This window comes from Microtus pennsylvanicus, chromosome 4, assembly GCF_037038515.1.
Source record: "Microtus pennsylvanicus isolate mMicPen1 chromosome 4, mMicPen1.hap1, whole genome shotgun sequence".
Classification (NCBI taxonomy): domain Eukaryota; kingdom Metazoa; phylum Chordata; class Mammalia; order Rodentia; family Cricetidae; genus Microtus; species Microtus pennsylvanicus.
In genome coordinates this window covers 3,728,168-3,740,471 of record NC_134582.1, presented here as the reverse complement: position 1 = coordinate 3,740,471, position 12,304 = coordinate 3,728,168, and the positions used below count along the sequence as shown (strand labels likewise).

The 12,304-nt window shown below is 39.5% G+C and overlaps 1 protein-coding gene across 1 annotated transcript in view; it reads right to left on the bottom strand.

Annotated features, from left to right (window-relative positions):
* C4H18orf63 (chromosome 4 C18orf63 homolog) overlaps nucleotides 1-12,304 on the bottom strand; it is a 36,770-nt gene that overhangs the window by 13,603 nt on the left and 10,863 nt on the right. The window contains exons 7-10 of the mRNA XM_075970798.1: nucleotides 10,617-10,726; nucleotides 1,924-2,020; nucleotides 1,729-1,814; nucleotides 71-254 (exon numbers count right to left, since the gene is read on the bottom strand). Of these exons, the coding sequence (XP_075826913.1) occupies nucleotides 71-254; nucleotides 1,729-1,814; nucleotides 1,924-2,020; nucleotides 10,617-10,726 (477 nt within the window). The remainder of the gene's footprint in view (nucleotides 1-70; nucleotides 255-1,728; nucleotides 1,815-1,923; nucleotides 2,021-10,616; nucleotides 10,727-12,304) is intronic.

Genomic DNA, 12,304 nt, shown 5'->3' with positions numbered 1-12,304 from the left:
CTGTACCAAGAAAAGTTCGTGATCTGCTAAAGAATTCAGAGACCCTGGGTGAGATAAGAGTACGTCTTACCTGTGTTTGTGGTCTGCTTAGCTCCTGTGTGTAGTAGCAAGGCTTACTTGTCATCTTTATGGGAAATCCACATATATGAGGCAGTTTAGATTTTAAGTCTGAAAGAAAGCTTTTCAGCACACCTTCCAAATCCACCCTCGGGAAGAACTGGATGGGCTGACTCCTGATGCAGCTGAGAGGGTACCTGAGCAAGGGGAAAGGTTAAAGAGCAGAACAAAGGTGGGCGTCTGCAAGACAGCAATTTCCTTCTTTAAAAAGGCGGCAATGTTGACAAGATGCAGACAAATAGATTCTATTTTTATGTTATATTCTTCTGTTTTTAAAGCTAAGAAGCATTCCATCTTTCCTTCTATTTTAAGTTATTTTTATTTAAAAATTATATGTGTGTGTTATGAGACAAGATGAATTACCGTGTCTTTGTTTTATAAATAGAATTGTAAGTAGAGTAGATCACAATGCCATCTATCACCTGCACAGAGTATAAGGACAAAATTAGTAGACATTAAGCTGCTCTTATCTTCAAAAGCAACGAAAAGCTTGGCATGGAGAAGAAACCCATTACCAATTATATTCAGACTTCAAAACCAGTCCTTCAAGGAAAACAGTCACTTTTCCTAATGAGAAATCTTCTAAACACGTGGGATAGTGTTGGCCCTAATGGAAGGGAATTGCTGGCGGTGTTGATCGTGCTTTGCCTGGGTTAGGAAAGAGCACAGAACACTGGCTCTTCTAGTCCTAAACCTCACTGTCAGAATGACGAAAGCCATGCTAATTAAGATTTAAGAGCTCCACCCAGGGTCTTGTGTTCTGTTTCTGTGTATATTTTAAAGTAATATTAAGAAAGCTATTTTCCTATATCAATGCAGCGTGTTAAGTGCAAGTCAAATCTAAAAAACAAATCTTCCAAAGAGGAAGGTCTTAGTGACCTTTAACTTAACCCGTTCAATACTGCCTGGGCGACACTGGGGGGAGCTCTTGGCTAAGGAGAATCCTATGATTGGTTTCTTAATGTTCTACTAGCAAATACATGTACATACTTTTGCTATTCTGAATTTTCTTTTCTTCTCTAAATTTTGCAATAGTCTTTAAATAATAGTCTTTATAGCCTGTAGTGGTGGTAATTCCGGAGAAAACTGAGGCAGGAGGATGGCCCGTTCAAGAATAGCCTGGGTTACATAACAAGACTTTATCTCCTTCCTGTCACTAAAGTAGTTTCATATTAGAAGCAATTAAGATCTGTTAGAGATTAGGAGATGAGAGGCTGGGGATGTAGCTCAGCTGGCAGAGTGACGTAATATAGAGTCTTGCAGTGAGTGCTGGACCCAATCCTATCCTCAGCAAAACCTAGATGTGGTGGCCTATGCCTGTAATAACAGCACTTGAAAAGTACAGACGGGAGTATCAGAAATTCCAGAGTATCTTGGGATACACAGTGAGTTCCCAGCCAGTCTGGGTTATATGAGACCTGTCTCAAAAACAAGACAAAAATACCCAAGATAAGCATCCACAAAAACTCTCCCGAATATCATCTTCTGAGCTAAATTAAAAGCGGCTGTGCAGGAAACGTGGGTCCATGAAATAAAGACGGCACGGGATGAGCAAGCCTGGCTCTCAAGGCAGACAGGAAGTCTCTGCTGTCACCATTGTGCAAAGGATACGTGAAGGTCCTTCCTTTGGTCATCCTGAAGTAGATGCTGCAGTATGTTTTCAGGTCTCCACGGTCTTCCGGAAGTTTATAGCCGTACTATAAATTAAACACACAATATAAACCTTGCTGGGGGAGTCTGTCCTTGTGTTACACGGAGAGCAAAGAGATCAAATGACACTGAATGAGATGCCCATGTGCTTCTTACCAGGTCGTCCCAGTGCCTCCGGAAATCGTCGAAGGAACGGAAGGGACAGTCAGGTGGTGGAGTATGAAGAACGTTTATTATCTGCCCCATTTTCATACTGTGAACAAGGAGATTTGATACAACGTTATGCTGCTGCTTAAATATAGGTAAGCGTTGTTTGAGAAGTTAACTGTGCTTTAGAAAGTATTCCAAAAGACTTAGCGAGTAATATCACTATTCACATATAAATGACAAACTAATCGTTAGCACCGAGTTCTAAACCCCATTACCTTAAATCTTTGGTCTTGACATGTAAATTTTAGATAATTTGGTATGCTTTAAATTATAAATAGGTTACGAAATGCCTTAATCAGCTTCATACATACATTACTTCACATATGTACATGTTTTGTGGTACAAATACTTAAATCTATTTGTAGTAATTTTCAAGAACAACAATTTGTTGATATTCACTAGAGTGTGTCATACACAGATTGTTTAATGTATTCCTTCTGTTTGAGATTCTTTATCATTGACCAGCATCTCTCTGCTGTAATCTAAAGCCCCATCCTATCCCTGACAACTGTGATTATCAGCATCTCTCTGCTGTATTCCAAATCTCCATCCTACCCCTGGTAACTGTGATTACCAATATCTCTCTGCTATAGTTCAAATCTCCATCCTACCCCTGGTAACTGTGATTACCAACATCTCTCTGCTATAGTTCAAAGCTCCATCCTACCCCTGGTAACTGTGATTATCAACATCTCTCTGCTATAGTTCAAAGCCCCATCCTACCCCTGGTAACTGTGATTATCAACATCTCTCTGCTATAGTTCAAAGCTCCATCCTACCCCTGGTAACTGTGATTATCAACATCTCTCTGCTATAGTTCAAAGCCCCATCCTACCCCTGGTAACTGTGATTATCAGCATCTCTCTGCTATAGTTCAAAGCCCCATCCTACCCCTGGTAACTGTGATTATCAACATCTCTCTGCTATAGTTCAAAGCCCCATCCTACCCCTGGTAACTGTGATTATCAACATCTCTCTGCTATAGTTCAAAGCCCCATCCTACCCCTGGTAACTGTGATTATCAGCATCTCTCTGCTGTATTCCAAAGCCCCATCCTACCCCTGGTAACTATGATTACCAACATCTCTCTGCTATAGTTCAAATCTCCATCCTACCCCTGGTAACTGTGATTACCAACATCTCTCTGTTGTAGTCCAAAGTTCCATCCTACCCCTGGTAACTGCAATTTTACTATTTTCATGAGTCAACTTGTTAGATGCAACATATAAGGTCACATAGAATTTGTCTATCTTATTTTGCTTAGTATAACATGTTTCAGGTTCATCATGCGTATTGTCACAGATGACAGGACTGCCCTCCTTTAAGGCTGAATGTTGCTCCATGTGTATACACACCACACCTTTATCTGTTCTATCAGGTAGATGCTTAGGCTGTATCCATGTTTCACCTACAGTGAAGGGTGCTGCAATGGATGTGAGTGCAGAAATATCTCTGACATGCTGATTTTATTTCTTTGATGACTTATTCCTTTAGACATATAGGATTAATGATCATATGATAATTCCATATTTACCATTTTAAGAAATTTCCATATTGTTTTCTATAGTATTTGTACTAATTTACAGTCTCATGAACAGCATGTTGACATCCCCTTTACATGGAATACTTACAATTCTTTTAATTTAAGGATTTTGTATATGACTATACTGCATTTCTATTCTTTCCACCCTGCCTTTGCCCCTCCCTCAACTTCCCTATCCTCCCAACCACTTCCTTTTAATTCATGAACTCTTTTATATTTGTTTGTTAAATATATATGTATATGTATGTGTGTGTATGTTGTAGAATATTAGTTAAAGATGTGTTACATTCATTTATGCTGTGGAACATTTGTTTAATGATGCAAAGAATGTGTTGCATTCTTTCATGTTGCATTTGTTTAACTCTGTGAAGCTGTGTTACTGTGCCTGCCTAAAACACCTGATTGGTGTAATAAATAGCTAAACGACCAATACATAGGCAAGAGAAAGAAATGGGGCAGGGGAATGGTGGGCAGAGAGAATAAAGAGAAGGGAGGCTGCCAAGCTAACACCAGGCACTCATAAGCAAAAATGGTCTCAGTGTATTTCTTTGGGAGCTGAGTGACAGGTCCCCAAGGAGTAGATTTTTTTAAAAAACCAACTACATATGTGTGTGTATGACCTATTGAGTCCAATTACTGTGTACTTATTTGCATAAGTGCAAATATAAATAAGTTGACCTTTTAGAACTGAGGTCTTGTCCCTAGAAACAAAACAAAACAACACCAAAAGCTGGTTCTTTGTCCCTCAGCAGGCATTGCCTACAGTTTTTCATCTAGGGGTGGAACCTTATGACATTTTTTTCCAATCCACATCGGTGTGTTGATGGGTTTGGTCTTTGTAGGTTTTGTACAGGCAACTACATTGTTGAGAGTTCATGGTGCGACACCCTGTCCAGAAGAAACCACCACAGATAGAGAGGCATCCCAGTTGTCTGGTTCTAACAATCTTTCCACCCCAACTTCCAAGATGTTCCCTGAGCCATAAGTGTAGGTGTTGTGTTACAGATTTCCCCTGCGGGTGGGGAAGCCATAGTCACTTATTCTCTGCATTTTGATGGGTTGTGGATCTAATCGTCTGCTGCAAAAAGAAGCTTCTCTTGTGAGATGTGCGTGTGGCACCTATCGAGGAGCAGATGGATGAGCATGCAGAAGAAAACTGGCAGCTTATTACTTTAACAGTATGGGCCCTTCCCAGGTATAGATTCTTGGGGAAATTAGCAGGCAGGAGTTATCTCCAAGTGAGCGGTTCTTATTAGACACTGCTCGGCTGCCATTGGGACACAAGGGCCACTATTGCACTATCTTGTGAGTCCCGTTATTATTGTGGCTCTCAGGCTTTAGAGTTGGGTAAGACTATTGATATCTTTTCTCCTGAGGCATCTGGCACAGCACCTTCTAACACAGGACTATTACCTTCAGGGAAGAGACTCCCAGATAAGTTTCAGCTTGGTTTCTACAGGTCCTGGGAGCAAAGTTTGTAGTGTCTTCAGCAAGAGGGTCTTACCTTCACGCTTATTAGGCAACCAGGAACAACAGACTCCTTGACTAACAACTCAAGTGAAGTAGTCCCTGCCTGACACTCGGGTTTTTGTAAAATAGTCTAAATCTTCTGAGAGGCAATTTATCCTGCTCTGCCGGGTAAGTGCTTCAAAACATGTTCTGACTCTCCATATATATCATACATAGATTATGTTTCCTCACTGCTACCAGTTAAATGCCCCATCCCGTTCCCCTTCCCCCTTCATAGCACCTATGTCCTGACATTCCTCTAGCCCTACTTTTCATCTCTCCCCCATCGGCCCCTTTCTTCTTCACTGGCTTCCGTGGTTACTCTAAGTTATACATTCAAACCTATAGATTTAGACTGAGAGCCCACGAAGAAGAGAGAACATTTGTCTTTCTGGGTCTGGGTTATCTCACTCAGTATATTTTTCAGTTCCATTCCTTTGCCTGAAAAGTTCATGGCTCCATCTTTCTTTATAGCTGAGTAGAATTCCGTTGTGGATGTGTACCACATTTTCATTATCTAGTAATGACTTGATGGACATCTAGGCTGTTTCCACTCTCTGGCTCTTGTGAATAGAGTAGTATTGAACACAGCTGAGCAAGTCTTTGTAGTAGGATATCAAGTCCTATGGGTGTATGGTAGATCTCTCTCTGTGTCTCTCTTTCTCTCTCTCTCTCTGTCTCTCTCTCTTTCTCTCTCTCTCTGTCTCTCTCTCTCTGTCTCTCTCCTCTCTCTTTCTCTGTGTGTGAGTGTGAATGTGAGTGTGTGTGTGTTCTCTACACTGATTTCCATAGTGGCTGCACCATTCTATAATCCTACCAACAGTGGACAAAGGTTCTCCTCTCTATATCCTTGCTAGCATTTACTGTAAGTTGTTTGTTCTTAGCCATTCTGGCTGGGGTGAGATAAAACCTTAAAGTAATTAAATTTCCACTTCCCTGTTTGCTAATGATGGTCTTGACCACTTTTGTTTTTCTTGCAGAACTTTCTGTTAATTATCTTGTATTAGCTACGTTTCCATTGCTGCGATAAAATATCATGACCACTGTGGCTGACACAGCAGCAGGAGCAGGGAGGTGAGAGATCCTATTTTCAACCACAAACACAAAGCAGAAATAGTGAACTGGAAATGCAGTGAGGTTTAGACTCTCAAAGCCCGCCTCCAGTGATCTAAAATAAAAAATTTATAAATTATAAAGTAAAAGAAAGTATAAAGTAATATGCTTTCTTCAGCAACACTGTACCACCTCCCCAAGTATCCCCAAGTAGCATTATCAACTGGAGACCAAGAATTCAAATGCCTGAGCCTATAGGAGACATGCTCATTCAAACCACTATAGATATAGCCCCCTTCTATTGGATTGTTTTTCTTTATTCTTTTATTGTTTTAAGTTCTTTGCAATATTCTAAGCATTAGTTCTCTTTTGGATCTATAGCTGGTAAAGATTCTCTCCTCTTCACTTATTATTTTCTTTATTACACATAAACTTTTAGTTTTATAAGATCCCATTTGTTTATTGTTGGGGCTGATTCCTGGGCCATTGAAGTTCTATTAAAAGAAAGTCTTTTCTATACCTATATCCTATAGGGACAATCTGTTTTCTTCTAGCAATTTCAGACTTTCATGTTTCTTCCTGAAGTCTTTGATCTATTTGGAGTTAATTTTGTGCATGATAATAAATATAAATCTTCTATATGTGTGCATCAAATTTTCCCAGGACTGTTTGGGGAAGATGCTCTCTTTCCTCCAGGGTGTGTTTTTGACATCTTGGTTGAATATCAAGTGGCTATACTAATGTGCATTTGAGACTGTGTCTTCTATTGTTCCATTGATCTACAAGTCCACTTTTGTATCATGCTGGTTTTTATTACTATTGCTGTGTAATGTGCCTAAAACATCGTATGGTGATAATGGGTCATTATTATTTTTTAGATACAGGATTGCTGACATTATTCATGCCTTTTGTGCTTTCATATGAAGTTTAGAGGTGTTTTTCTATCACTCATATAGAGCTTAACTGAGAATGCATTGAAACTATAAACTGCTTTTTGTAGGATTTTCACAGTAGTAATTCTAACAATCCATGAGCATGGGAGGTCTTCCCATTTCCTAGTGACTTCCTCCATTTATTTCTTAAGAAATTAAATTTTTCATTGTAAAGACCTTTCACCTTCTTGGTTAGGTTTATTCTCTCTCTCTCTCCTGAAGATATAGTGAACGGGCATGTTTCCATGGATTCTGTTCTCAGTATGTTTGTTATTGATGTGTGGAAAGGATGTTGAGCTTTGTAAGTTAATTTTGTATCCAGCCACTTGCTGAAGTGATCATTTCTAATTTTCTGGTGCAATATTTGAGATCTCTTATATATGATATCAAACTATCTGCAAATAGGGATAGCTGTATCCCTTTAGTTTCCTTCTCTTTTCTTAACACTCTAGTTAAGGCTTCAAGTACTATATTAAAGAGGAATGGAGATAGAGAGCATCACTCTCTCATTCTTTAATGAGATTGCTTCAAATTTTTCTCCATTTAGAATGTTGGCTAGTGGGTGTGACATTATATAGGCCCTTTCTATTGATATTTTTATTTTTGATAATGCCATTCTAACAGACATGAGGTTATATCTCATTATGACTTCAATTTGGATTTCCCTATTATTATTGAGTGTTCTTTTCCATGTGTTTATTAGCTATCTGGGATATCTTCTTTTGTCCATGTAAGTTGGGTTTAGTGGCATCTGCTTTTAAACCCAGCACTCACAAGGCAGAGGGAAAGGGTAACTCGGTGAGTTCAACATCTGATCGCGAATTCTAGGACAGCCCGGGATGCACAATGAGACACTGTCTGCAAGAAGAAGAGGAAGAAGAAGAGGACGAAGAGATGTCTATTTCTTTGTTAATTTGAAAATCAAGTTGTTATCTTGCTGTTGAATAGAGGTTTTGTATGTCTGCCCTGATGTGGGGAGTGTTTGCTCCCTCCTAAATTTAATTGACATTGTAACCACTGAAGAGGCAATTATGCTGGTAAGGTTCTGCTGACAGTGACTACAATGATGTAATTATCTCAGGTTTGAGTTCCTGATAAAATAGCAATCTTGGCCTTTTTGTGTGTCTTTCTGGACCTCTCTTTGCCTGTTCACTCTGGAATGACAGAGCAAAGAACTCAGTAGAAAGTTAATGTGCCGGCACTTCAGTCTCAGACTTCCCAGCTTCCAGCCCGATATGAGAAATAAGTTTGCATTGCATATAAATTATCCAGGACCAGACATTCTATTACAGAAGCACAAAATATTCTAAGAGGAAAATGGTTTAGAAGCATTTTCTCATACTTCATGGTGATGCTCATTCTTTTGACTATTTTCTTTGTTATGCAGAAGAGTTTTAGTTTGATGAAGTTCCACTGATCCATTTCTACTTTTGTTGTACAATGTTTTGGGCCATATAAAAAATTCACCCCCAGATCAAAGCCATGATGCTTTCCTGAAGTTTTTAATGACGTTTTCATACATACTTAATTTACAGAATGCTGTTCTGTTCTGTTCTGTCAGTCTATGTGTCTGCTTATTGTTTTAATTATTATAGATTTGTAGGACAGTTTGAAATCAGAGTGTGATACCCCCCAAATTGCTCTAGCTCCTTGGGGTCTTTTATTTCCATATGAAATAATTTTTTTTTCTATTTTTGAAGAATAGCATAATTTGGTAGGGACTACATAAAATCTCTAGACTAGATTGTGGTTATTTTAATGGTTCTAGTTCCTCTAATCCATGACTGAGCTCTCTTTACAATTATTTATGTATTTTTCAATGCCTTTTAGAAGTATTTTTAAATTTTAACTTTCACTTCTTTGTTAGATTTATTCTAGAATTTCTTTTTGTTAGCTACTTTGAATGAGATCGTTTATTAATTTCTTCCTTCTATAGTCCCTATTGAAGTATGGAAATGCTGCTGGATTTTCCTGTTGTTGACAGTGGTGGTTTGAGACACAGGCTTGCTAAGTAATCAAGGTTAGTCTTGAGATCATGGTCTTCCTACCTCAGCCTCCTATGTTCTGGAATTATAGGTGTGTACCAGATACTGTGGGTTATAAGTTGGTTCTATAGCATGCAACTCTTTGAATTCACTTCAGAGTTCTAGGTTTTGATGGAATCCTTAAGGTTTTGTTTGTAGCATTAAATTGTTGAGCAGTACAGTTAACCTCTTCCTTTCCAGTTATGGGGCTTTTCATTTTCTTCTCCTAGGACCAGTATTGGGTTGAATAGAAATTCTTGTCTTGTTTCTGATCTTGATGGAAAGCTTTCAACCTTCCACCATTAAAAATGACCTTACTGTGGGTTTATTATGTATGGCACTTACTTGTATTAAATCTTAATAACTGAACATGTTAGGAAAAACTGAGTCGACCTGCTACAAACAATGCACCAACCACAAATACACACAAAATAGAAGAAAAAATGTTTCCATCTGCTGTGTGTCTGGTGCTTGTTAGATGGAGGGAAAGTCTGGTAAGAACTGAGCCACAATCATGCCCTTCCCTTGGATGCTTTCCCATCTGTAAATCCTTTCTTAATTTTCCTGAGCAAGTTAAAACATTTTGGTAATAGAAATGAATCATTTTTTTTCTGATAATACAAGCAAAACCAGTTCACATTAAATTATAATAAATCAGTATTAAGTAAACATTCATATATTTGGTATTAGAATTGTTGTGGTACTGAGAAATTAGATAATTTTACTCTTTATTAAAAGCAAAATCAGCAAAAATGTGAATGCAGAATAAATTATTGTAGTGCTTCGAGAAGGGAGAGTTACAAACTCTGACAAACTGTTCTAGCACTTTTTAGTTTTGTTTTTTATGTATATAAGTGTTCTGCCTACATGAATGTATGTGTACCACATGTGTGCCTGGGGAAGAGGCCAGAAGAAGACACCAGATCCTCTGAAAGTAGTTACAAACAGTTGCAAGCTGCCATGCTGGTGTGGAGAACTGACCGAGGTCCTCTGCGAGAGCAACACGTGTCCTTTACCACCAAAGCCATCTCTCCTGTCCTGCTCCAGTACTTTCTAGTATTATAATTATGTTTTTTAAAAGTTCAAAGGAGTTTATAGTTTTGAACAAAATGTTAAGAAACAAATTATCAAGTATTATAATATTCTGAGTCCACTAGTGATGGTTGATCTTCATTATCAACCCAACTGGATTTAGAATTAAATTAAATTAAGTGTTCTGGCTACAGAACACTTCTAGATGTCTCTGTGACATTTGGAGAAACTCCAGAAAGGACTAACTGCGGGTGAAGTGAAAGCTTTTCCTAACTGTGGGTGGAACTTCTCATAGCCGGGGGCTCATAACAGAAGAGGGGAAAGATAAAGCCTGCCGGACCGGCATTCTCCAGTTGCTGCTTCTTGGCCTTTGATACAAACTTTGCTGCCCCAAACTGTGATTCCACAATGTGATGCTTTGGACCCTCTAAAGCTGTCAGCCCAGAAAAACCTCCCCTCCCTGAAGTTTCTTCTACTAGATATTGTGGTCATGATGGTACAAAATAAGTTCTTACATCGGCTGTGCCTTACAAACTAAAATCTTACCTTGGCAAAACGTAGCACCAGTTGCTTAGAATGGAATGTCTCTCAATGACAGCCTTCTGGTTGGTATAAAAAGCCTCTATCACATGCTGAGAAACATCAAACTCCTGCAGCTTTTAAATGAAACAAGATTTCAACACATAAGTCCTCCAGGAATTTGCCGCATAAAAGGAGACATTACGACAATACACACTGACCGTGGTTATGAACGTTTAGGGGATTCACGTCTTTTTGAATCACAACCTAATCAGTGCTGTGACACACCCCCTCTCTGCCACACAGGACACCTCGCAGGCCAGGCTTTCCTTTCCCTTTCATCCAGAGCTTTTGTTTTGATTATGTCAACTTAGAGAAATTAAATCCCTTCTGAAGGAATCTGTGTGTACATGTTTGTTCATGTGGTCATGTGTGAGTGGGGGCAACCTGGCAGTCATTCCCTGGGAATATAATCCTTTTTGTTTGCTTTCTGAGACAGGGTCTCACTGGTCTGGAACTCTCAATTAGGCCGGCCAGCAAGGTGTAGGGGTCTGCTTGTTGCTGTCACGCCAGTGCTGGAATTACAAATAGGTTCCACAATGCCCTTCTATTGTTAATGCGGGATCTGGTGGATCAACCCAGCAAGCACTAGACCAGATCAGGGAATCTTCCCAGCCCTGCGTTATACTTCCCCAGATTAGGGGACTTTCACAGCCCTGTGTTACACATCACCAGATCAGGGAATCTTCCCAGCTCTGCGTTACACTTCCCCAGATTAGGGGACCTTCACAGCCCTGCGTTACACATCACCAGATCAGGGAACCTTTCCAGCCCTGTGTTACACATCACCAGATCAGGGAACATCCCAGCCCTGTATCACACTTTTAAAAGACCAACTTCTGACAGAGCCGGTGTCACTCTCCTTTGATATCCCAACCACTTCCTAGAATGCTTTTTTCCTCTTGCTTACAAATCCTACCCAGAGAGGATTCCAGCTTCTATACAGACAGTAAATGTTCACAGCTTATAGTTCAGCTGCTCTGAAGAGTCCTATAAGATATTTCTTAAATTTAGACAGACAAAGGGAGGCCTCAAGTAAAAATAAAATATTAGCGGGTAAGGAACACTGAGGATAGAGAGATGTGTGTCATGATGCCTCACTCCCTACAAAGAGCAAAGCAACTCGGAGGAACAATGCTCTCATTTCATTCATTGCCCACTTCTTTCCAGACCCTAACATAGCTAACACTGCATTGTCTGTAGAAGCCATTAGTACGCTAGTGATGTTGCTTAAAGCACGACTTACATTTTGGTATTTCAACTCCTATTAGTCAAAGTCTTACACATCTAAGTCTACACCCATTCATTCTAATATCACTTTTCTGAATTCTTATCCCATTCCTTAAGACTACCAAAGTTCCACACCTTCCATGGAGCCATTGGCAATTGTTAACTACTGGGAAAGTAAGGGTCAATATTCATTAAGAATGTGTCCCCTTCCAGTTGACCATACTCCAGTGGAAAAACCACACATCCAGGAATATCTGGAAAGCCCACATTTGTCTTAAAGGGTTTTAAAGAAAAACAAAAAGGGGGATGGAGAGATGGCTTAGAGGTTAAGAGCACTGACTGCTCTTCCAGAGGTCCTGAGTTCAATTCCCAGCAACCACATGGTGGCTCACAGCCATCTATAATGAGATTTGGTGCCCTCTTCT